The 25,944-nt window shown below is 39.8% G+C and overlaps 1 protein-coding gene across 5 annotated transcripts in view; it reads left to right on the forward strand.

Annotated features, from left to right (window-relative positions):
• The window catches only part of rnf130 (ring finger protein 130), a 153,091-nt gene that overhangs the window by 84,949 nt on the left and 42,198 nt on the right, over positions 1–25,944 (forward strand). For all 5 annotated transcript variants that reach the window (XM_060837391.1, XM_060837388.1, XM_060837390.1 and 2 more), the window contains exons 4-6: positions 11,881–11,963; positions 23,588–23,690; positions 25,012–25,216. In XM_060837391.1, the coding sequence (XP_060693374.1) occupies positions 11,881–11,963; positions 23,588–23,690; positions 25,012–25,216 (391 nt within the window). The remainder of the gene's footprint in view (positions 1–11,880; positions 11,964–23,587; positions 23,691–25,011; positions 25,217–25,944) is intronic.

The following is a 25,944-nucleotide window of genomic DNA, read 5'->3' on the forward strand; positions in this document are numbered from 1 at the left end:
TGTAGTGGTTTGTGGATGGGTTCTATTTCAACACGTTTGTTTTTGGAACCAGTGGAGGAATACCAGGGAATACCTCTGGGAATTCCCAAGCTTGTCTTTTGTTTTGCATGTTTCAGTTTTGTTACATTGTCCCCGTTGAATTGGTGTCCTTCATTGTCGGAGTGTACAAAATACCATGCTGCAGCTACGAGAAACATTACATAGGACAAACGGGCAGGAAACTCACCACCAGAATACACGAGCATCAGCTTGCAACAAAACGGCACAACCAGTTCTCCCTCACGTTAACACACACACAATGAAGAACACCAATTCAACAGGGACAGTGTTATGATACTGGGACACGCAAAACAGAGACCAGCTCAGGAATTCCTGGAGGCTTGATATTCATCCACTGGTTCCGTAAACAAACCTGCTGAAATAGACTCCATCTACAGACTATTGCAGCACACATACCAAAAATAGACAATAGGTGCACGAGTAGGCCATTCTGCCCTCCAAGCCTGCACCACCATTCAATATGATCATGGCTGATCATCCTTAATCAGTATCCTGTTCCTGCCTTATCTCCATAACCCTTGATTCCACTATCCTTGAGAGCTCTATCCAACTCTTTCTTAAATGAATCCAGAGACTGGGCCTCCACTGCCCTCTGGCGCAGAGCTATTCTACACAGCCACCACTCTCTGAGTGAAGAAGTTTCTCCTCCTCTCTGTCCTAAATGGTCTACCCCGTATTTTTAAGCTGTGAAAAAAAAACCACCTGCCTTGACAGACAGGATTGTATAAATTCTGGGCAGATCACAAGAATAGTGCTTCATCCAGAAGCTACACGGCACTGAGGATGCCACCCAGTCAGGTGATGTAACATTTACAGGAAAATCAACTGGCTCGGCGAACCAACCAACAACAAGTTGCATATTTGTTCAAACATCCCTGAAATTAACATGAGGCAAATTTGGGTAACAGATAAGCATGGTGGACCATCCCACAGTCCACATGAAATAGCAACAAATGATGATAAATTCCACATATTTCTCAGCAATATCACACCCCTCCCCCAGAAAAAAGATACTGTAAGAATTCAGTGTCATTAGAATTTCAAGGCACTCCTCTCCAATTACTATTGTATTAGACGCCACTCCATACTCTGCATTGGTTTAAATTGAGAGGGCAGACTTTTAAAGATGATGTGTGAGGCAAGTATTGTTTTTAATCGAGAGATTGGTATGTGTCTGGAATACTTTACCAGGAGAGGTGATATAAGCAGGTATGGTAGCAACATTTAAGAGCCATTTATACAGACTCATGAACAGGCAGGGAACAGAGGTATACAGACCATGTGCAGGCAGGTGGGATTAGTTTAGAGTGGTATCATGGTCAGCACAGACATGGGCTGAAAGCCTCTCCCTGTGTTATACTGTTCTAAGTGGATGAAACTGGAATAGCTGAGGCAGACTATCTGAGCAAGTTAGAGCGTAGTGCTGGAAAAGCACAGCAGGTCAGGCAGCATCTGAGGAGCAGAAGAATTGATGTTTCGGGCTTTTCCAGCACTACACACTCTAATCTCCAGCATCTGCAGTTCTCACTTTCTCCTATCTGAGCAAGTTAGAATGACAATAATTAAAACAGTGGGTAAGCGAGCTGTTTGACACATCCAGGGAACTGTCATGATTTTAGGAAGGCAAGTGGATAGTTGCCTGTCAAGAATGTGGGATCTCACAAAGTATAAATCCATCGTTAGTCAGTGGAAAGTCAATGTCATAGATCTTCTTCTGGTGGGAATAACTACGAAAAGAAAAAGAGGAAAGGGATGTTCCTTTTTTATGGAGTACTGGTGCTAGTTGTAAGACAGGAAGGTGATGTACCAATGGAATTAGCATCACATGAACTGGGATGGATCCATCTCATTGTGGAATGGATAAATAGTCATGGTCTTAAATTAGCATTGTGGCAGAGATCTGTAAGAATTTCCTACAGAAGCAAAATTTTATAAAGGTATCTAAGAAGGGAAACAGTAAGTGGAGTGTTTCTTCTCTAGATTGTGAGAATGGGAAGTTAATTGTAGATAGTAAAGAAATTATGGAAGTAATGAATAGTATTTTGCTTCTGTCTTCATTATAGAGGATACCAAAAACATCCCAGTAATACCTATAAATTAGGAGGTTGAGAGAAGAGAGGTTCTGGATGAAATTATGTTCATTAGGTTCCAATACGAAGCAAACTGGAATGACACCTTTTTAAATCTGTGTCTAAGTGAAGTTCATCCCAGACTCTTAAAAGCAGTAGCTAATGAGGTAGTGAATGTGTTGCTACTAATCTTGCAAAAATCATTCGATTCTGGGAAGGTTCCATTACCATAATGTAGCAAATATAACTGCTTTATGCAAGAAGGAGGACCAATAAACTGGAAACTATATCCCAATTACCTTAACATCTGTCATGGGGAAGGTATTATAATTGATCTAAAGGAATTATAACTGGGCAATTGGAAAAAAAACTTAAGGTATTTGTGAAGAGAGCATGGATTTTCTGTAAGGGAGGTAATATTTAAACAATTTATTGTAATTTGAAGAAGTAACATCCTACAGATAAAGGAAAGCTAGTTGATATCCTGCACTTAGGTTTCCAAAGGCATTTGTCAAGGTGCCACATAAAATGTTATTGTGCAAAGAAGGAGTTCATAGTGTAGGATATAGCACAGTGACATGGATAGAAGATCAACTGCCTGGCTGGCAGAATATAGTATGCACAAATGGGTCATTTTCAGATTCATAGGATGTGACACCTGGGGTTGCACTTAGTCTTCAATTTTTCTTACAGTCTCTTGTGGTAATGATGTGGATAAAACAATTGCTCATCATAACTAAATTTGCAGATATAAAGATTGGAAGGGAAGTCATTTGAGATGGTGACCTAACAAAGATGCAGGCTGATAGGTCATGCAAATTAGCAAAAATCTGGCAGACATAAAATACTGTGGGAAAATATGAAATTGTTCATGATGGAAGGAAAAAAATTCAAAATATTGTTTAAGTTGACAACAATGTCAAAATTTCATTGACAGAAGAAACTCGGTATTCTGCATAAGTCAAAAGCTGAGTATGCAGGTGCAATATAGATTTATATAATACTATCCTTTATTATGAGAGAACTTGAACATAAAAGCTAGGATGTTGTGCTTTATACATACAGGGCATTGATGAGACCATATCTTGATTCAGTCTCCTTATTTAGGGAAGGGTGTACATGCGTTGAAGATGGATCAGAGGATGTTTAATAGATTGATACCTAGAATGAGCGTGACTTCTTCTGGGGATAAGTTGGACAGGCTGAACTTGTTTCCAATGGAGATTTAAGGAGTAAGGTGTAATTTGATTGAAGTATACAAGATCCTGAATGGCCTTGACAAGATGCGTGTAGAAAGCATGTTTCCTCTTGCAGATGAATCCAGATGAGGTTATGCTGTTAAAAATTAGGGGTAAGATGAGGAGAAATGTTTTTGAGGAGTTTGTGACTTTTGATCCTTTTTGAGGTAGGGTACTTGAATATTTTTAAGGTGAAGGTAACGTGATTCTGGTTAAGCAAAGGAATCAAAGGTCATCAAGGGTGGGTGGGAATGTGGAATTTGGAACATGCACCTTGATGAATGGCAGAGTTTGCTGGAAGGGCCAAATGGCCCACGCCTGCACCAAATTGATGTGTTTAAAGTTGTGGGGAAGAGGATAACTAGACACTATTAATTTAAGATACTCACCAAGAAATTCAATTCCCAAGGAATATCTTCATCCAAAGACTATGTAGAACTCACTATCATATTTTTTAATTGCAAAAATATACTTTATTCATAGAAATAAATCTTTGGTACATGTACAGTTAATGGAACCATTCAGATCCACACTCTCACGGAGAACAAATTGTCTTTAATGTTCACCATTCTCTGTATTTACAGTCAACTTCTTGGCATTTAGCTGAGGTGTCAGCAGGGCCCAATTACTGAATGGACCCCCGTTATTCTTCAGCACGAGGATCTTACACAGTAGTCTTTCCTACTGTGCCTTGGTGGCAGCTGCCCCAAGCTTCAGAGCATCCATCAGCATATAGTTCTGGACCTTTAGAATGTGCGTTTCTGCAAGACTCCGCTGGGGTCAACTCCTTCAATTGGAAAAGCAGCAAATTTTGGGCAGACCAAAGAGCATCTTCCACACAGTTGATGATCCTCCAGACACAGTTGATTGTCTCGGTGTGCATCCTGGGGAACAGACTGTAGAGCACACCGTCCTGTATCACGGAGCTACTTGGGGTGAACCTCGACATACACCACTGCTTTCCTCTTCAGATTTATTTTGCAGAGGCATGTTCCAGAAGGTGTGCGACTGTGTCTTCCCTCGATGCAGTGGCTCAGAGTGTCTGGGCATGATAAAGGATCTCATAGGCAGAGCCCTTCTCACCACCAACCAAGCAATGTCCTGGTGCTTGTTTAAAAATTCTGGTGATTCGGCATTTTGCCAAATAACTTTGACAGTCTGCACAGGAAGCTGCTCAACAGGATCTGCCCTCTCCTTTTGCAAAGGGTCTCAAGGAAACTGTGCTGACCACTTCCTGATGGACATGTGGTCAAAGGTGTTTTCCTTCACAAATTTCTCTTTGAAGGACAGGTGATATTGAGTGGCCCAACTACTTGGAGTGTTCTGTGGCAGCAAGGCCAAACCCATCTTTCACAACACCAGGGACAGATAGAACCTCAGTAAATAGTGACACTTGGTGTTTGCATATCGAGGATCCATACACAGCTCGGTGCAGCCACACACAAAGGTGGCCATCAGTGTGAGGGTAGCATTGGGTGTGGTCTTTTTTGGCCCCCTTTTGTCCAGACCTTTTGTATATGGTGTCGCTTCGGATGCAGTCCAGCTTCAATTTCCACATGACTAGGTTTGGGGAATAGGCCAGACCTGTGCCACATATGACAACACTGAAAGTACTCACATCTGATGACCAGGTTTTTTTTCCTGCCATGGAGAGCAATGGTGCTCCCATTTGCCCAATTTTTGCCTGATCTTAGTAGCATGCTCTCTCAGGACTTGACACAAGCCCCAGCCCCTCCAAATCAAATACTCAGCACCTTCAGATGGTCTGTCCTGACAGTGAAGGGGAGAAAAGTTTGGCCACCCCGGTTTCCAAAGAGCATGGCCTCGCTCTTGCCTTGATTTACCTTGGCCCCCGAGGCCCATTTAAACTGGTTGCAGATGCACAGGAGTCTATACACTGACAGGGGATCTGAACAGAAAATGGTTTATACGCTAGAACTCACTATCGTATAAAATGAATGAACCAAATAGTATGGATGCATTTACAGATAAGTTAAACAGCATATTAGGTAGATGGGAAGGATTATTACACCTTTAGATGAGGAAAGATGGGAACTTGTTCCAAGTAAGTACAAACCTGGATCTATTGGGTCAAATAGCCTGTTTTTGTCCTATTTGAAGTGAACAAACCCAGTTTTTGTATTTCATATTAAGGCAAACTAAAGAAATGATTTCAAATCATCATGTTATGAAAATGAGACTCCACCTACATATCATATGCATCGTTTTGTAGCAGCATATTTAATTGATTTCAATGTCCATCACTACTTCGTGAATAAAATGTCAATTCATGTGCATGACAAGCAGAACAAAGCTACTTCTAGGTAGTATCCCAGATTTTCCAGTAGTCAGAAAGACATTTTTGGAGCAGGGATGGAGCTTACATGCTGGGATCCAGTTGAATCCATGTTATAGACTCTGAGAGAATTGCCTAGTAAATTGAAGATCCTGTTGCACTGTTCCTCAGTATCTGGAGTCCTCCAAAAGTATCCATTCAAATCTGAAATTTTTGAGAGTTTGACTGCAGTTAATAGCTTCTGCCCCAATTACATAACCTGCTGCCTAACCTATCGAGGAATTTTCCAATATTTTCTGATTTTATTTCTGATGCCCATAAACTGCAGTACATGGAAAACATGTCATGTCATTCTGTTGGCTAAGAGGAATACAGTTCATAGCACCTATGTTTGGAAGTGAATGGTGTGAACAGAGCCCTTGAAATGAAGACCAAGGCTTTCACCATGTGTGCCACTCGCTGTAGCCCTCAGTAAATAGAGGTAGAACATCTTTCTCATGTCTACAAACATAGCAGTAGCCAGTAGAATTGAATGACCAACTAGGCTGAAAGGACTGGAGGATCAATTTGAATAGTGATGGTGAGTGTCCATCTTATAGTTGAGTTCATGTTCAGTTGAGGGAAGTTGTGAGAGCTAGAGCACATGTTAATTAGGCACCATTTTGCATTCAAAATGGGAGTGATGACAGAGAAATGTATGCTGAGGAATGGAGTTGGCAGCCCCTTTCTCCATCTGTTTTTCTACCATCCCAATATCTATCACCAAATTTGCTGTTATAATGCTGTTCTCTTAATTTATTGACCTCCAACTTGCTCTGTTCTGGGATCTCCATATATATCAATACCATAAACCTATGCTAACTTCTGCCCATGTTGCATTCTGTTTCAAAAGTACCCATGAGTTGAGATCATCCTGGTCCAAGTTAGGATATGTGACTGTTTCTTCTTCACTCTGGCACAGCTAACAATTGTATTTTCATCCTAGGAGGTCATTCAATCCACTTTCTTTATCGGCCTAAAAAAGACTTTAAAGTCTAATCCAACTTTTCCACTATTGGAAATTTTTTTCATGTTTTGACACTAGCAAAGGCCCTTCCCACTTGCTCTAGACCTTTTTTGTTATTTTACATAATTCAACTAAATGTCCTATCGCCCTCCTCTACATTAAAGAAACAGCCCAAGCTAGCTTATCAAACCTTCTTTTATACTCTGTAGTAAAATTGCAGCCATACTCTATTGTGCTAACTAGAATTATACTCTAAGTGTGGCCTAACTACTGTTTTATATGACAGCTCCATAGCATACATTTATACAGCACTTAATTTTTGAGAACAGCACAAAATGTTTGCAGAGGCTAAATTGAACGGAATGATTTCAAGCCATGTAAGGAGCGCTTTGGGCAAATCACCAAAAGCTTGCTCAAAGAGAAGTTCTAAATGCTTTAGAGGAGGAGATTGAGGGTCAGAGGGAATTCAAATTTGGGTTTTATCGGCCTAAAAGCATAGGCACCAGTGGAGGGGCAAGTAAATTCAAGTATGCATCAGAGGCTGGAATTAGATTAAATCTCCTGGGCTGAGGTAGCAGTTTGGTGTTGTAAAAATTGGATGAAATTACAAAGACAGGAAATTGCCAAGTCTCAGAGAACAATAGCTCTTGTCAAAATTAAGTCACAAGGATTAATGCAGATTACTTAAAGAATGCCATCTTCAATTTCATAAGGGAAAGTCCTGTTTACCTAAATCACTGAATTATTTTGACAATGCTACAGGAGGGCGAATGACTACAATGCAGTAGAAAGAGTGATCTCCAAAGGCCATTTGATATAGTGCTGTGCCACAGACCAATGAACAAAGTTATGGTTCATGAAATGAAATGGTCAGTAGCAACCTAGATTTCAAATTGAATAGAGACAGAAAGTAAAGATTAGTATTTCATGAATAGTTTTCAAGCTAGAGGAAAGTTTGGAAAGAAGATTCCTAGGGGTTAGTTGGGACCTTTGCTTTTCCTGACATGTAAATAATATAGATCTCTGTGTACAGGACACAATTTTTAAAGTTTATGGATGAGACAAACTTAATCTTTCTCACAGTTTACAATTCTTATGTAATGTGGAACTCCAAAGGATACAGGCAAGTTATCGGAATGGGTCGATATGTGGTAGATGAAATTTAATGTGGCGAAGCGTGAAGATTCCACCCTATGTGTTAGAAATTAAAATTATATGCCTTTAAATCTATCTATTTTAGTTGCTGTAAGATCACCAAAAGATGTGAAATATCTCCAATGCCATCTCGAAATCCATTTAAAGTACACATCAATAATTAAGAATTTATTGCTTGTTTTATCTGCTAGTTGTATATATTTTTAATTAATCTGTTTGTACTTATTTTAACACACCCCTAGGCATGTGGGATTCAGGTCCGGACTTTGTGGCTTAGAGGTAGGAACAGTACTACTATGCCACAAAAATTCTTCTGTTGCATTCTTGGAAAAAAAACAGAAATTTGCTTTGTTATTTTTAGCCTGAGCTATAATATCCTTGAGATCTTTTCCCTCTGCACTTTTGAAAAATGAACAGAATTATGCAGTTAATCCTATGATCCTATTTATAGTGTGCCTCTTAAGTGAATAGCCTTGTTCATTGGAAACATTTATGAAAGGTCATCTTAGAGTTCCGGACTGAATGAGTTATCTAATGAGTATAGATTGGACAAGCTGGGTTTATTTCCACTAAAGTTTAGAAAAGTGAGGATGATTTGATTGAAGTTGATCAGATCTTGCATAATCTTGACAAGATATTTGTCAAAGGATGTTTCCTCTTGTGGGTCTCATCAGAACTAAGGGGCATGCTTTTAAGATTAAGGTTCATTCTTTCAGGTTAGGGGTGAGAGTTATTTTCTCCGGGCAACTTCAGAATGCTTCACCTCAAAAAGCAGGTGTGGATGGTGTCATTGAATATTTTAAAGATAGAGATGGATAGATTTTTGTTTGGCCAGGGAATAGAGGGTTTTTGAGGGTAGATGGGAATGTGGAATGGTGCAGCAGACTTGAGGGGACTAAATATTCAACTTCTCCTATATATTAGAATTTGCAGGAAACCTAATCTTAATTATTATTTTTTGACTCTCCTGCTAAAATCCACTGCCGTAGTACTTTTGGTACTATGATTGACTCTTGTTGTTGTTGTCCGTGCTTGGGACACCATAGTCAGTTTATTTTGTTAAAAACACTTGATCCAAGTACTCTTATCAGTGAGCAAGACAAAGGAACACAGAATTTAGTTTGTGGTTCAATTCAACTTTATTAGCAAAGTATTCCTTATTAAAACATGAGTATTTCCCAAATTCCTACAATATTTATTCTCTCTAGCTCAGTCTATCTGAGAGATGATGTTACCTGCAATGATCCATGCTGAGCCCTTCCTGTCTGCTGTAAGGCTGGCTCTCTTCCACAAAGGTGAGTCTGGCAGGTCAGGGCAGATCTCCTCCTGGGTGTCTTGGGTTGCTGTAAAGTCTTCCACCACAAAGGTCATGAGCAAGATTCAAAGTGTCCAGTAAAGTTGTGCCAACACCCTTCATAGTTTCCATGCCAAGGATGTGTAAAGTAACTTTCTGTGGCAGTATCTGAAAATGTAGATGCCAGAAAGTCTGATGCTTCTGCAACGTAAAACCCTGTGGCCAGTTATGACTGGTTCCCCACCTCCCAGAAAATCATCCTGATCTCTTTTTGAGCTTGGTTTCCACTGTTCTCTGTAGCTGATGGTTGCTGTTTAATTTGGTTTATTCAATTTTCTGTCCAGCCCCATTTCTCTGGCTGTGGGTCTAATTAGAATGTCTAATTTTGGGCCAATAGTCGCTTCTCCACACTGCCTCCAACAGCAAAAACCATACATGCATTCATTCAAGTGGCAATCCACCATAGCCTTTTTACTGACTCCTATATACAGAGAATGAATTGAATTGAAAAATGCTTTAGATATTGATTGTACCATTGCTTTTCTTTATCTAGTCATCTTATAATTTATAAATGGCTTTTCAAGTTCAAATAATGACCAATAATTTAATTGTAGCTGACATGTTAAAGGTAGCTGATTGGTTGGCATCATGTTGCAAGTTTGGCTCAAACCTTGACTTATGGTACTTTTGTGAAATGTGTAATGAACACTACCTTTCTTTAAATAAAGAAAATGAATAATGCATCTGTCATATTTTAACAATTCTCAGTGGATTAATATGTACTAAAATTTGCTGCCAAACTAGTGGTGAGCTTAATGTGCATGTCCATATTAATGTGTCAATTTCCAGCAATTTGTGTAGAGTAAACATAACGTGAATTTTATAGGCCATCCATAAAAAGGAAAGCAGGGATGTGCACCTGTAAATCAGGGTGCCTTGGTGCCAGCAGCTCCTCCAGAGCCACCATTTTATGAGCATCAAAACCCTTAAGTGGGTGACTTATGCTCTGATTTGATTGATTGTAGGAGTTGCTGAAGCTCCATATGCAGACTAGCTGTTTTACTTTGGACTGCTAGCCAGTTAAGGGGTAAACGGTGCTTCTTGCTGTCTATCCTGTGCCCTTTGGATGCCCCTCATCAAAGCTTTACCCCTGCATGTTCACCCTCTGCTCTGTTCAGTCACAAATCACCCCCTTTCAGGGATCAGTGTCAAAGTGTGGCGCTGGAAAAGCACAGCAGGCCAGGAGAATCTACATTTTGGGCATAAGCCCTTCATTAGGAATGTGATTGGTGATTCCTGCTTATGCCCAAAACATTGATTCTTCTGCTGCACAGATGCTACCTGACCTGCTGTGTCTTTCCAGTGCCACACTTTTTTCGACTCTGAACTCCAGCATCTGCAGTCCTCACTTTCTCCTTTCAGGGATGAGCCTGGCCACAGCAAGATTTCAGATGTACATAGGTGTTCAAATCAATTGATGAAAGCAACCTCTTTGGCCTACCTCTAGCACCAACAATGGTCGCACTCCTGGAACTACTAACCTTGACTGCTGACAGCTTTGTGGCAGGACCTGCTTTTGAGATTGAATTCCTGCCGCGTACCATTCTATTACAGGGTGATCACCCAAAAAAAATAAAAGCAATGAGAGCTGACTAAGCAGAGACAATCTTACAGGGATACTGGGAACCCACTCTGTTTATAATCCACACCATAAGTAGAGCACTTCCAATCTCAACCTTGTAATGGTTCTGCATTTTAACATTAATGGCCAGTTGAACTTGCAAAAAGTTACACCTGTTACTTAACAGCCTAAATACAATTTTGGTTAATAGAATCCCGTTATACTAAGGATATTGTGAAACTTGAAAAGGTTCAGAAAAAATTTACAAGGATGTTGCCCATGTTGAAGGGTTTGTTATAGGAAGAGCTGAAAATGTGTTGCTGGAAAAGCGCAGCAGATCAGGCAGCATCCAAGGAGCAGGGGAGTCGACGTTTCGGGCATGAGCCCTTCTTCAGGAATGAGGGCTGATTCCTGAAGAAGGGCTCATGCCCGAAACATTGATTCTCCTGCTCCTTGGATGCTGCCTGACCTGCTGCGCTTTCCCAGCAACGCATTTTCAGCTCTGATCTCCAGCATCTGCAGTCCTTACTTTCTCCTTGTTATGGAAGAGGTTGAAAAGGGTGGGGCTGTTTTCCCTGGAGCGTGGAGGCTGAAGGGTGATCTTCTAGAGGTTCACAAAGTCATGCCGGGCATGGATTGGGTGAATAGCCAAGGCCTTTTTCCCAGGGTAGGGAAATCCAAAACTACAGGGCATAGGTTTAAGGTGTGAAGGGACAGCTTTAAAAGTGACCTAAAGGGTAACTTTATCACACAGATGGGTGTATGAAATGAGTTGCCAGAGGAAGTGGTGGAGGCTGTGCTACTGAACTGTATAGAGAACTACAAGTATTAAAATAATGGTAACTGTTACAGTGAACAGTTGCAGGTCGTGTGATCTAGGTGCATCCACAGTTGAAGGATTTGTGATCTAGCATGTTCCTTTCTCATAGGTGGCAACTTAAACTGTGATTTCTATACTTGAAAGACTTTACCTTCAATATTGGAATTATTAATATACTTCATCCTTCTGTGTCAATGTATAATTTAAACAGTATCTGATAAGAGCAGTTTTGATTAGAACTCCTTTTATTAAAAGAAGAAAGCAAAAACTTATTAACTGCAAGTAATTATTAACTCCGTTGTACATTTTTGTGTCTTTTAGGAAACTGACCCAGAGTTTGACCACTGTGCGGTCTGCATAGAGGGATACAAATCTAAAGATGTGGTTAGGATTCTGCCATGCAAGTAAGCTCTTCCATATGTGTGCTAACACTTGCCACTTCATGTTATACCTTGTGCAAGAAAAGATGATGTTATCTTTCAGATGTAGTATTATTTTAAAACAGTAATTATATGCCTCTTAAACAAAGAAAATATCCCAAAGTTCTTGGCAAAAGCGATGAATACAGAAACATTAGAAGAGAAGTAAGGGAATTTGCAAGGAAACTAGTTAAAGATATGCACATTAAAGGTGATGAGTTGGAGATTTTAGAAGGATAGTTACAGAATGTTGCTGACACAGCTCAAGTATTGAGAGCTGAAGTATGTGCTAAATTGGAATGGAATCTTGATTAGAATGCACTCCGTCATTGGAGAAAATGTTGTGAAGAGTTTCAGAACAATGCCAGAAATGTGTATTCACATAATTGGGAGAGGATTGACTTGTTGAGCCTATTTATCTCTTGAAAAAAGAAGTCTGAGAGATGACTTGATAGAGAGATTTAAAAGAATGAACATTGGTGTGCAAAAAATATTGTGCAGGAACATTAAAGAATCATAAGGAATGAAAGGAAATAACTCATCAACTCCAGTGGTCTGGTCTTGTGCTATCAGAATGTTCCCCTGATTTTTTTTTTTGCCTCTGTTCTTCATATCTATGCCTGATCATCTTTGTGTGTTTCTGAAGGGGAGAGTTAAGGAGAAGCTGGATTTTAAGTTATAAACTTAAATTAACAATTCCATTGGTTAAAGATAATTCACAATGAGCAGCCACTTTCTCGTTAAGTACAGTATTTTAAATCATGTTTATTGGTCAGGAAAATTGGGGAATTTGGTTAGATTGACTAATTTTTATTCACATTTGTGATGATGCTGGGAATAGTTGGGCTTGATTTCCAGCATGCTACCCAGTGAGTCATGATCGTTGTTGAGTGGTTGAAGAGAATTGTATGGCTGTATTTGAGAAGAAGGTAAGTAAAGATATAAGGGAGAAAGGAATAGGTGGCCCCAGTGGTAAATTTAATTGAGAAAAGATAGCAAGAAAATTTGAGTAGAGCATCAACACCAGGAGAGTAAAATTAAAATCAGGTGGAGGCAGAGTGAACAAAGGGTTTTATTTGGAACTTTTTCTTTAGCATTCAGTGCAATTTCTGCTGAACTTGGATCTGCAGCTTTCAGTCTTTAAAATGATCTGAGGATGGATGTAAGAACTAGCAAATAGCACAAAATTATGGTAATTTTCCTTTGGCTTTGAGTGGGGTAGTGCATTATTAGGATACTCTGGAGGGAACTTCGAGTCTGCATTTAGCCAAACTTTATTTGAATTTAGCCTTTGGAATGTGACTTGAGTTCTGGAAATGGGAATCATTTGTATTTGCCTCCCCACCTTCACTGATATTAAATTATCAAAAGCAAGTTTGACATGGAAATAGGTGACAAAATTGTAAGAAAGGAGACAAGTTCACTAGAAGGTGGTTCAGTAATATAATTAAACAAACATATCCCAGGAAGGTTGTTCTGGCCCTGGAGCGCATTCAGAGGAGATTCATGAGAATGGTTCCAGGGATGAAAAGCTGCACCTATGAGGAATGTTTGAGGACCCTGGGCCTATACTTAATGGAGTTTAGAAGGATGAGAGGGACATCTAATTGGAACTTACAGGATACTGAATGGCCTGGATAGAGTGGATGTTGGGAAGATGTTCCCATTGGTAGGAGAGATGAGGATGTGAGGGCACAGCCCTAGAGTAAAGGAATAAACTTCTTCGAGAGTGGTGAATCTATAGAATTCACTGCTACAGATTCCTGTGGAGGCCGGATCATTGAGTATATTTAAGATAGGTCCTTGATTGTCAAGGGGATCAAGGGTTACGGATAGCGGGAGAACAGGGTTAAGAAACTCAGCATCCATGATAGAATGGCGGAGGAGGCTGAATGGCCTAATGTCTGCTCCATTGTCTTATGATCTTAAAAGTAACCACAGCAAGGAGGAACGACCTTTTCTTCAGGATTTAATTCTCGAGGTATTGAAATGTCACCCTTCAGTTCTGGGTTTGTAGTTCAGAAGTGAGGAACTGATGGTTTAGTCAAATGTAGCCTTGCCTAGGATGCTGAATTTAATTTTGGGTATTCTATAATGCAATGGTTGCATTCTTATGCAATCCCGAATTATAGAAGAATCGTGCTTTAGAAACAGCACTTAGTGTTGACAATGTAATCGCGTTAGAGCCAATACACGTTTTAAAAGCTTGCGCTTTAGAACCATTGTCCCTAATTCATCAATCATATTACAGCAAATTCACATTAATGAAACATGCATTATACCAGAATGACCTTTGCAGGGGTGCAGTGCAAAATCATACCAGATTGTATAGGCACAGGTTGATTTGTATTTCCTTGAATTTGGAAACTCGAAGGATGGTCTAATTGAAATGTGTATAATGATTAAAGAATTTTGTAAAATAGATACAAACAGTTTCCTCTGGTAAGGAACTGGAGTCCAGAACAATGAGGACACAATCATCAAATTAGAGTGAGACTACTTAACCGAAGTCAGGAAACAACACCTCTTACAAAGGGTCATGGAAATCTGAAACACCTCCCCTTGTAAGACTCTGGAATTTGGGGTCCAATTGTATTTTTTCAGAATTGAGCTTGCTATGATTTTTACAAATGTTATTGAGAGAGACAGAGCAAAGACACGTTCATGAAGTTGAGGTACATATCTGCAATGATTGAATTGTGGAACAGACACAAGAGTCTAAATAGCCATTTCCTGTTTTCTTTAAATAAAGCAATGACATTTCAGCTGAGTTGTGATTTGATTTTTGGTTACAGTTCCTTTATTTCGGAACCTAAATAAAAGTGTTGAACATATTTGCAGAGTATGCTCTTATTTTGAGATTAAGATTGTGCAGCTATGCCCTGATTCTAGCTGTTCAAGGTCTGCCAAGATAATGATTGTAAAATTAAACCGGAAAACAACAGAACCAGAGGAGGGCATTTTTCAGCTTTAAGTCATTCTATACTTGTTAAAATGCTACTATGGCTAAATCCACAGTGTAGTGTGTCTTATTGTTGCCAATGTTTTACATAAGTCTGCTGAAAAAGAAATAAATTCAAGAAATCCAATTTAAAAAATAATCAATATTGAAGTTGTTATTTTTTCCCTTCTGGGAATGAACATGTTTAAGTGTACTCCTCCTGTGTTTTAGTAATTCGACCAGTATAATGACCGTTTTATCAAAGCCTTATTGCATTTGAATCATCCAGATGCATTTACATTTTATTGATGGGAGTTGACCTCATACAGAACACATCTCTCCCAGTATCGTAGTACAGAAATTAGCTTCCAGTTGGAAAATTTGCTCTCGATTTCAATGGGTTGAAACTGACAATAAGAACAAAATATACTAAAACCTTTATTCCACATCCTTATCAAGGATCTACCTAATCAAAAGTTGAATGATCACCTGTAAGTGTCAAATGTTGCATGTGGTATTAATTATGTTACCATAACACGTTGTTGTAAATTGTATTTTACCATTACTTTGCTCTTCCATGTTATCCATCTTAGTATTAAACAAAACATAATCATCCAAAAGACAAAATATGGAAAGTAGCAGGAAAAGTACATCTGATCTATCAAGTCTGACTTTCAGATGCAGCGTACATGCATAAACAGCATTCATTGCCGCTTTGCTCACCCATTTGCAATCCCAATGGACAATAGCTTTGTAGTTAAGCTCTTGATACAGAGGCCTTGTAAAAATCCATCCAGATCACTAATTTATTTTTATTGAAGAAAATCAAACCTAATCACCCTTTCAGTTCCACAGCAATGTGATTAGGTCTTTAATATCTTCTGAAATCATCTAAGGAGCCTCTTACTCATTATCAATCTGTAAAGCCACCTGCTTTGATCTCCGTACTGAAAGCTACGATGGCTTCTACAGTGCTGTTAAAAAAGTACTAGGTTTTGACCTTGCATTGATGGACAAACAGCATATAGTTCCAAGTTCAGAATCATGTATTGCTTGAAGGAGAATTGGCAAGTGGTGGTGTTTCCATGCTACTGATGGAAGGAATGAATGTTTATTGTGTTAAATGAGTGCCAATCAAATGTTTTGTCTCACACTAGTTGAAGCTGCAATAATTGAGAGTATTTTATCACACTCCAGACTTGTGCCTTGTAGCTAGTTAACAGGCTTTGGGGAGTGATCTTGAGATTCCTTAACATGGACTTCTGACTCTTTGAAGCTTGATGGCATTAGGCCATTACCACCTACTGCCCTTGATAAATCATTAATCCCTCATTAACACCATCTGGAAGAAATGCTGATAATAACATGGGCTTTAAACTTGTCTCACCCAGAGTACATTGTGTTTAACATCAAGTATACCATGATAACTCCATTGCTGACTGGACTAGCTGAACCCTGAAGAATAGAGTTACCAGTCTGGGCTTGCAGCAGATAGTGAGTAAAGAGTACAAGGTAAAACCTATTGAACTGTCAAAACTAGCGTAGTGCTGGAAAAGCACAGCAGGACAGGCAGCATCTGAGGAGTAGGAAAATCGATATTTAAGGCTGTATTTACTGTGTCCGTTGCTCCTGATACAGTTCCCTCTACACTGGGGAGACTGGACGCCTACTCGCAGAGTGCTTCAGTGAACATTTCTGGGACACCCACACCAACCAACCCCACTGCCATGTGGCTGAACACTTCAACTCCCCCTCCCACTCTGTCGAAGACATGCAGGTCCTGCTCCTTCTCCATCACCACTCCCTTACCACCCGACACCTGGAGGAAGAATGCCTTATCTTCCGCCTTGGAACCCTTCAACTACAGGGCATCAGTGTGGACTTCACCAGTTTCCTCATTTCCCCTCCCCCCACCTTACCTTAGTTCCAATCTTCCAGCTCAGTACCATCCTCGTGACCTGTCCCAATGTCCATCTTCCTTCCCACCTATCAGTTCCACCCTCCTCTCCAACCTATCACCTTTACCCCCACCTCCTCCTATTGCACTCTAAGTTACTTTCTCCCCAACCCCACCCATTTCTCCACCCCCGAGGCTCCCAGCTTCATTCCTGATGAAGGACTTTTGCCCAAAACGTTGAATTTCCTGCTCCTCGGATGCTGCCTGATCTGCAGCGCTTTTCCAGCACGACTCTAATCTTGACTCTAATCTCCAGCATCTGCAGTACCCACTTTTGCCTTGTTCCTGTCAAATCTAACTTTCGTAAACCCATGTAATATGACGGTCAGTGATCTAAATATTTATATTCCACCTCTCAAAAGGCCAACAATGACAAGGAGATTGAGCGACAGGTCAGCTGCGCCACACCAATCTTCAACGGACTAAAGTACTGAGTTAAACAACAAAGACCTCTGCAAGTCAACAAAATTACCAGCATGCAGATCATACTATATTGCAGTGAGATATGGACTGTGTCAGCAACACAAGAGTGCTCGAGATAATACCTCTGGCACATCTTCCAATTTCAATAAGGGAACAAAGGCTAGTATCTTTTTGAAGCCAGTTCTGCAAGTTTTTATTTTATTTGATTTATTATTATCATGTGTCCTTCTAGGTACTGTGAAAAGTTTTTTGTTTTGTGTGCAGTATTGACAGATCATACCATATAAAAATCATAGGGTGAGAGAACAGAGCGAGGAATACCAAGTTATGGCTGCAAAAAAGGTGCACAAAAAGCAACATTAGATTTGAAATTTGAGAGATCCATTCAGAAGTCTAATAACAGCAGGAAAGAAACTTCTTCAACCTGTTGGTACATGTGTGTAAGCTTTTGTCTTCTGCCTGACAGAAGAGATTACAACCATAGTGGGAGAGGTCTTTGATCGCTGTCTTTCCGAGACTGTGAGAAGTAAAGATAGATTAACTGGAAGGAAGATTGCCTTGCATGATGGATTGAGCTGTGTTCACAATCCTCTCTAGTTTTTTATGGTCTTGGGAAGAACAGTTACTGTCCCAAACCACGATGCATCCAAATTGAATGTCAGATCGTTGGTGATTATCATTCCAAGGAACTTGATGATCTTGACCATCTCCTCCAGAGTTCCATTGATATAGATAGGGGCATGCCTTCCTCCTTGCTTCCTGCAGTCGATGCTCAGCTCTTCAGTTTTGCTGACATTGAGGTAGGGATTGTAATTGTTACACCGTGCCACCAAGCGCGTTATCTCATTATTGTTTGATATCTGACCTACAATGGTAGTGTTGTCAGTGAACTTGTAGATGGAATTTGGATGAAATTTGGCCACACAGGCAAAGTCTTCATGGTTTCTGGATTGGAGGAACCATATTCACTGCAAGGTCATGACTTTTCAATTTTTTTTATAGCCAGTATTCCAGGAGAGAATAAATTAAATGGTTCAAGGACACTTTGAAGCTTTTCTAGAAATGCAGCAGAATGACACAAATGCCTAGGAGAATTTTGCTAGCAGCCAATCAAAATGGCAACAACTTTTCCAACATGTTTTGAGTCCAAACAGCATAACGCTGAGGTAGGATGGTGGCTGAGAAGGAAAGAAAAAGAAGCAAATCCTGACCTTGTATCTCATCGAACATTCAGTCCTGTGTGTTCTGGATCTGTGGGTTGAGAATCTGGCTGCTTGGTCACATGAAGATCTATAGCAGAAACTCTAAGTAGGCATCATCTGCAAATCGTGGAACAACCAACTACGATAATGACATTAAAAATTCAAGCTTTATGGAGATTGAGGCCTGTTGGCAAACTGAAAATGCTTCCCTCTGTAAACCTTCTCTCAACCAGATCTCCCCACAAAAAGGCATCAACTTTATCTTGTGTAACACTACAACTTTGTGAAATGGCATAGATTCAGAACAGACCTAACCACTCAAAACAAAACATCACTTATGAGCTGTGGGCCATCAGAAGCAACAAAATTGTATTCCATCATGATTTGTAAACTCGTGGTCCTTATTTCCCTCACTTTGAACCCAGATGATACTCTGCCTTCTTGGTAAACAATGAGAAATGTAGATAGATATAACAGGAGCAGCCGAAAAGGCATCATTAAAATGAAATGCCATTTTGGTGAAATTATAACGTCAGGCTATATGTATGCTAAACATTGAAAATGGGTGCTGTAGTCTGAGCCAAGAGATTCCCCCATATACTATGGATCAGATCAAAGCTTTGCAACTCCCACGCATCCATTTGTGAATGACAGACAATTAAACACATAATAGGAGGGAAAAGTTCTAGAAGTTATCACTAGCTTCAAAAATTGACAGAATATTACAATCTTGGAGCTGATTGCCAAATTTATGACCTAGTTATGAACCAGTAAATTTATGTTTAAAGTAGACAAAATAGGACATCCCAGGGGACTTGCAAAGAGAGTAAAGTTACAAAATTGTATGGTTTTGAACAAACAAAGTAAACTTTGCTATACAATAATAGAATAGTAATACAAAGAACATAGAACAGTACAGCACAGTACACGCCCTTTGGTCCTTGATGTTGTACCAGCCTTTTATCCTACTCTAAGATCAGACTAACCTGCATACCCTTCCATTGTACTAAGTTTCGTGTGCCCATCCAAAAGTCACTTAAATGTCCCTAATGTATCTGAGTCTACCACCACTGCTGGCAATGCATTCCACGCACCCACCACTCTCTGTATAAAGAACCTATCTCTGACATCTCCCCTAAACCTTCCTCCAATTACCTTTATCATGAGGGGACATAATTTTAGACATTTCCGTTATGGGAAAAAAAAAGTCTCTGGCGATCCACTCTATCTATGCCTCTCAACATCTTGTACACCTCTATCAAGTCACCTCTCATCCTCCTTCTTTGCTCCAATAAGAAAAGTCCTAGCTCCCTCAACCTTTCTCCAGAAGACATGTCCTCCAGTCCAGGCAGCATCCTGGTAATTGTCCTCTGCACCCTATCTAAAGCTTCCACATGTTTCCAAAAATGAGGCCACCAGAACGGAACATAGTATTCCAAGTGTGGTTCTAACCAGGACTCTGTAAAGCTGCAGTGTAACCTCCGCTCTTAAACTCAATCCCCCTGTCAATAAAAGCCAACATCCCATATGCCTTCTTAACAGCCCTAAGAACCTGGGTGGCAACTTTGAGGGTTCTGTGAACATGGAACCCAAGGTCCCTCTGTTCTTCCACACTACCAAGAACCCTGCCTTTAACCAGTATTCTACATTCAAATTCAACCTTCTAAAGTGAATGATTTCACACTCTTCCAGGTTGAACTCCACCTGCCACTTATTGGCCCAGTTCTGCATCCTGTCAATGTCTCGTTGAAACCTGCAACAGCCCTCGACACTATCCACAACTCCACCAGCCTTCGTGTCATTGGCAAATTTACTAACCCACCCTTGCACTTGCTCATCCAAGGTTTTTATAAAAATCACACAGAGCAGAGATCCCAGAACAGAGCCCTGTGGAACACCATGGTCACCGAGCTCCAGGCTGAATACTTTCCATTTACCACCCTCTTCTTTCAATGGGCCAGCCAATTCTGTATCTAGACAGACAGGTTTCCCTGTATCCCATGCCTCCTTACTTTCTGAATGAGCCTACCATGGGGAACTTTATCAAACGCCTTTCTAAAATCCATGTACACCACATCCACTCCTCAACCTTCAGTAAGCTTCCTTTTTTTTTCTCTTGACTAGATGGTCCACACACATTATCTTCCAAGATTCTTTCAACTTAGCATCCCTACCTTGCCTCAGTGGGGCAAACCTGTTCTGCATGATTAGCAACCTCCACATTTCTGTTGTGCCTTTCCCTGATAACATCTATTCTCAATTTAGGTGCCCCAGTTCCTGCCTAATAGTATTGTAATTCCCCCTCCCCCAATTAAATACGTTCCCATACCGTCTACCCCTATACCCTTCCATGAGTATAATAAAGGTCATGGAGTTGTAAACACTATTACTGAAATGCTCTCCCACCAAGAGATCTGACATCTGGCATGGTTCGTTGCCAAGCACCAAATCCACTATGGCCTCCCCTCTCATCGGCCTATCTACATATTGCTTCAGGAACCCTTCCTGGACACACCTGACAAAAAACTGCTCCATCCAAGCTATTTGAACTAAGTAGATTCCGCTCGATATTAGGGAAGTTAAAGTCACCCATGACAAAAACATTTTTACTTCTGCACATTTCCAAAATCTGCCCCCCAATATGCTCCTCCGTATCTCTATTGCTATGGGGGTACTGTAGAATACTCCCAATAAAGTGACTGCTCCTTTCCTGTTTCTGACTTTCACCCATAATGACTTTGTGAACAAGCCCTCCTCATCAATCTCCCTTTCTGCAACTGTGATAGTATCTCTGATTTCTCCACCTCCTAAAGAGTTCTGGCAAACCTCCCACCCAGGTTATTGGTGGTCCTCCTTGTACAGGTCCAGGAAGGATGGATTCACATATTATTATAATACAGTCTATGATACATGAACGAGTTATTTCTAATGCACATTAACATCTGGCAAATATGGGTGTTAGGGTGAAATCGAATATTCCAAACCATAGCAGATACCTCACAATGGGGGCGGTACAGTGGCTCAGTGGTTAGCACTGCTGCCTCACAGCACCAGGGTCCCAGGTTCGATTCCAGCTTCGGGCGACTGTCTGTGTGGAGTTTGCATGTTCTCCCTGTGTCTGCATGGGTTTCTTCCTGGTCCTCCAATTTCAAAGATGTGCAAGTCAGGTGAACTGGCAATGCTAAATTGCCCATAGTGTTAGGTGCATTAGTCAGAGAGGAAATGGGTCTGGGGGGTTACTCTTCGTAGGGTCGGTGTGGACTGGTTGGGCCGAAGAGCCTGTTTCCACACTGTAGGGAATCTAATCTAAAAATGGGACATCAAATCTGACTAAATTTCACAATAGTTTTACAATTCTTTGTTTACTCATCTGACTTTGAACCTCGCTCTCAAGAAATGCTCTGTCATTGACTCATGACTACTCCCGTTCTGATCAATCACCCTCATTTTCTGGGCTGCACTTACCTGGACTCCAAAACTCCATTCCAGTACACATTCGCAAGCATAACTCCAGATCTTTGTCTGACAGCTGGCTTCACCAGGCTGAATTGCCTCTGGGTTTTGCCTAAACTTTTTTTCTTGCTCAGTTGCACTCAGCAAGTGTGGCATGTGGGATTCTGAGTTCCTCATGGCTTCCTCCAATATAAAGTCACTTCCTTGACTCCCCATGAATTCTTTGGAGTCCTGGTTTCTTCATATGAATGAGGAACAAAAGTAGGTCACTCAGCCTTTCAAGTCTGCGTAGTCATTCAATAAAATCATGGCTAATCCGGATTCATCCTCTGTTCTATATTCTTGCAACAGTTAATTGCTCATTCATCCCTGGGTTCTAACAGCATAGAACTATCCAGCTGCACTTGTCTCTTCACTGTATTTCCTCATGTATGATGGAATGCTCTGCATTTGCTTGTTGAACTCAATTTTTATAGTCAAAAATCACAACACCAGTTTATAGTCTTGTTTGGAAGTACAAACTTATAGCGCTGCTCTTCCATCAGGTAGCTATAATCTGTTGGACTATAACCTGGTGTTGTGATTTTTGACTTCGTCCACCCCAGTCCAACGCAGGCACCTCCACATGATTAATTTTTATAGCACAGAAACAGCTGAACTTATAAGACAACACAACCATATGATTGGTACGGATCCTCCACTAAGTTTTAAGTTTGCCACTGGCACGTCGTTACATAACAGCATTTAAACGACTTTCAAAGGCTTCTTCGAAACACCTTCCAAATCAGTGACCTCTACTGCCTAGAAATTTGAAGAGGTGTGTAATGAACACCTAAAGGTCCATCCAAATTTCTCCTCATCCTAATTGAAAGTATATTGCTATTCCTTCACTGTAGCAGGGTCAAAGTTCTGGACCACCCTATTTAATAGCAATGTTGGTGTGCCTACATCAGGCAAATTGCAATAGTCCTAGAAAGCTGCTCACCACCACTTCAAAGGCAGTTGGGAATGGGCAATAAAAACTACCCTTGCCAGTGATGTCTGCACATTGTAAACAAAGTTTTACAAGTACTAAACCATTGTCAGACAAGACATCATTGCCAAAGTTTATTTTGGAACAATTCTTGAAAATTCTTCTCAGTTCCTTAAGGAAATTGGTAAACTCCAAGTTAATTGTGCTAAGCGTAGCTATTCAAAAATAATATCACTATATGCTGCATTTTTGAGGAAATCTATGAACCGCAGACTTGCTCCTAGCTTGTTGGTCTCTGCTGATTATAACTTCCTAACTATCTTGCACTTTGTATTGTGTCAGCTGGATTAAGAATTTGGTGTTGATTCAGTCTGCTACAACAGGCAGATTCTGTAGATATGTAGTTAACAGTTTGTTTATTTTCAGATGATGTGAAATTGGCCTGGTTTTGGAGTCTTTTAAACTAATCTTGCTAATAATTAATCTGAGAAGAATGTTATTATGAAACATTCTTCATGTAATAGTCTGGTTACACAGTTAAAATACTTGTTTATTCATGTTGCTAATTGACTTTTAGAATAGAGTAAAACAGCTTTTAATATATTGTATCATTTATTGTCATGAGTCTTTCAAAACTAATTATGCTTTATCTTGTTTCAGGCATGTCTTCCATAAACATTGTGTTGATCCCTGGTTGAATGAACATTACACTTGCCCCATCTGCAAACAAAACATCCTGAAAGCCCTTGGATTGCTGTTAGGGGTAAAAGCAAGTTTTATTAATCTGTTTATACAGTTTTTGTGTACTAAAAGTTGCGAAAAAATGATATGAAACTCCCCTAGAGCTTAGGCTATGTTACATGCACTTTCCAGACAGACTTCAGTAATAATGTAGCAGTGAGGGAGCAGGTACAGTTTAAAAAAACAAGGCAGGCAGTTTTATATTTGTAAATAAACTTAAATTACTTACAAATTTTCCATCCTATTCAGCTTGATTGCACTGGCGTGATGAAGATAGCGTTTTTGTATTCTTTCATTAAGATATTTATTTCAGTAATTCTATTGAGAAAATTTCTATCACAATTCCATAATGTCCTGTTGAAATTTGATATCAGCTTTGATTGTCACATTGTTGTACCAGCTAAACACATCAAAGGATTGAGAGTCAAATACATGCTTGCAGATGAAAGAAAAAAAATCCACACCAGCAAACTTCTTCAAATTATGTGGTTAATGTCTGATGGAACAAGTCACTGTAAAATTATGTGAAGGTTGAAAGCTTGGTAGCCTAACTTCACCATGAAGGATGTGCGAGTTTTAAAAGAACAGTCATTTCCTCAATTGAGATTGCTGGGGGGAGGGGGGGAAATTAGTTTATATAAAATAAAATATTTGTAAATATCTTATTCCATAATTCATGTGTCTTATAGAGGTGTGGCTTTTTTAGTTTTAAGACTTCAAGTATTAAATGTAATAGAAATGAAAGCATCTGAAGTACAAATACAAGCAGACCTTTTAATTATTCTTTAAACCACATGACCAATGTCTAATGAGGTCAAAGTTAGAAAAAGTAAAAATTGCACAATGGTAGGCTTTTTTTGAACTTTTTGCTGGGACAGAAGATCTCTAGTTATTTCAGTAAGCTATTTGAATCATTTATGATATTTACAAATCAAGGCAGCTAAAAGCACTTTTGTACGTAGGGAAATAGGAAATCACGGAGTTTGGAGAAAGAGCCATTAGAAACAAATTGTGTGAGTCACAAATTCAGTTTGCTAGATAAAAGGCAGTAGATTATACTTGTGTTTGGAACATCCAAATCTGCCATATTGCTGTGGAAATGTTCCTTTCTTTAACTTTATTATTGTGTGATTTTTTGCACATGGAAGCAGACAGAGGTAATTACAGCTTTGATCTTGTGTAATTTGTAGCTCAGAGTCCAGGAAGCCTGGGCCTTCAAACCAATATTGCATGGTGGTTTAAATCAGGATAATGTCCACATCTGAGATTAAAATATTTTTAAAACATTTTTTCCTTTATGTGCTTGTCAGTGGTTAAATAAATAGTTATTTGGTATCTTGCAGCCAGATGTACACTGCGCAGAGAACTCAACGCTCGATATGGAAAGATCGGTCAGAGAATCGCCCTCCAATCAGAGGTCCATGCCTATTGATGTGACGAGTAATGGTTCCATCAGTCTTGAACCACTCCGTTTTCTGGGAAGCTCACCGTTGAGTCAGGAAGAGGAATCTGTGCCACGATCTAGAGAAGTGAACGTCACTGTAACCAGTAAGGTTTTCCATAGTCAATAACAGAAAGATAAAGGGAACAATGTATGAAGCAATGGTGTTGATTTTCCCTCTTAAAGAATAAGCCAATTCATTGATGTTGCCACTAGCACAACTTTTATGTTTGTTTATTTGAAAAGAAGGGTGCATACAGGAATAACTGGAAATGTATTCCATCAAGTGATATAGTGAGATATTCCATTTCAATCACATGGAGCATTTAATACATTTTGGTCCAAATGACATTTTCTTTTGAAAATGTCTATCAAAATTATTGCTTTAGATTATGTCATTATACCTAACAAAAAGGAAGGCTGACCATTTGATTGTTTCTGATCTAAGACCATAAAATTCAACGATGCAGCTATATTTAAAAATGAGAAGTTTAAGGGTGCTATGGTGTGGTGGTAGTGTCCCTACCTCTAGACCAGGTGACCTGGATTCCAGTCTCCTCTCCAGCGATGTGTAGAAACACCTGTGAACTGATATATATGAAATGCAGAGATGTTTTGAAGTGTGGTTTGCTGCCACCATGTGGCAAAATAGATTTTTCCAACATAAGTGAGTAGTTTGGCTTTTGCAGCAGCATTCAAAATTGTTTCTATTTTGAATTTTTTTTGTTTCATCTTACACCTTGTCCAAAAAGTCTTGTTTACTTTCATGAGGGTTTAAAGAAAACTTAAGGTGCTTTTTAAACAAAAAAAAACTTGCTAATTATTATGTTTTAAG

This window comes from Hemiscyllium ocellatum, chromosome 16, assembly GCF_020745735.1.
Source record: "Hemiscyllium ocellatum isolate sHemOce1 chromosome 16, sHemOce1.pat.X.cur, whole genome shotgun sequence".
Taxonomy (NCBI): domain Eukaryota; kingdom Metazoa; phylum Chordata; class Chondrichthyes; order Orectolobiformes; family Hemiscylliidae; genus Hemiscyllium; species Hemiscyllium ocellatum.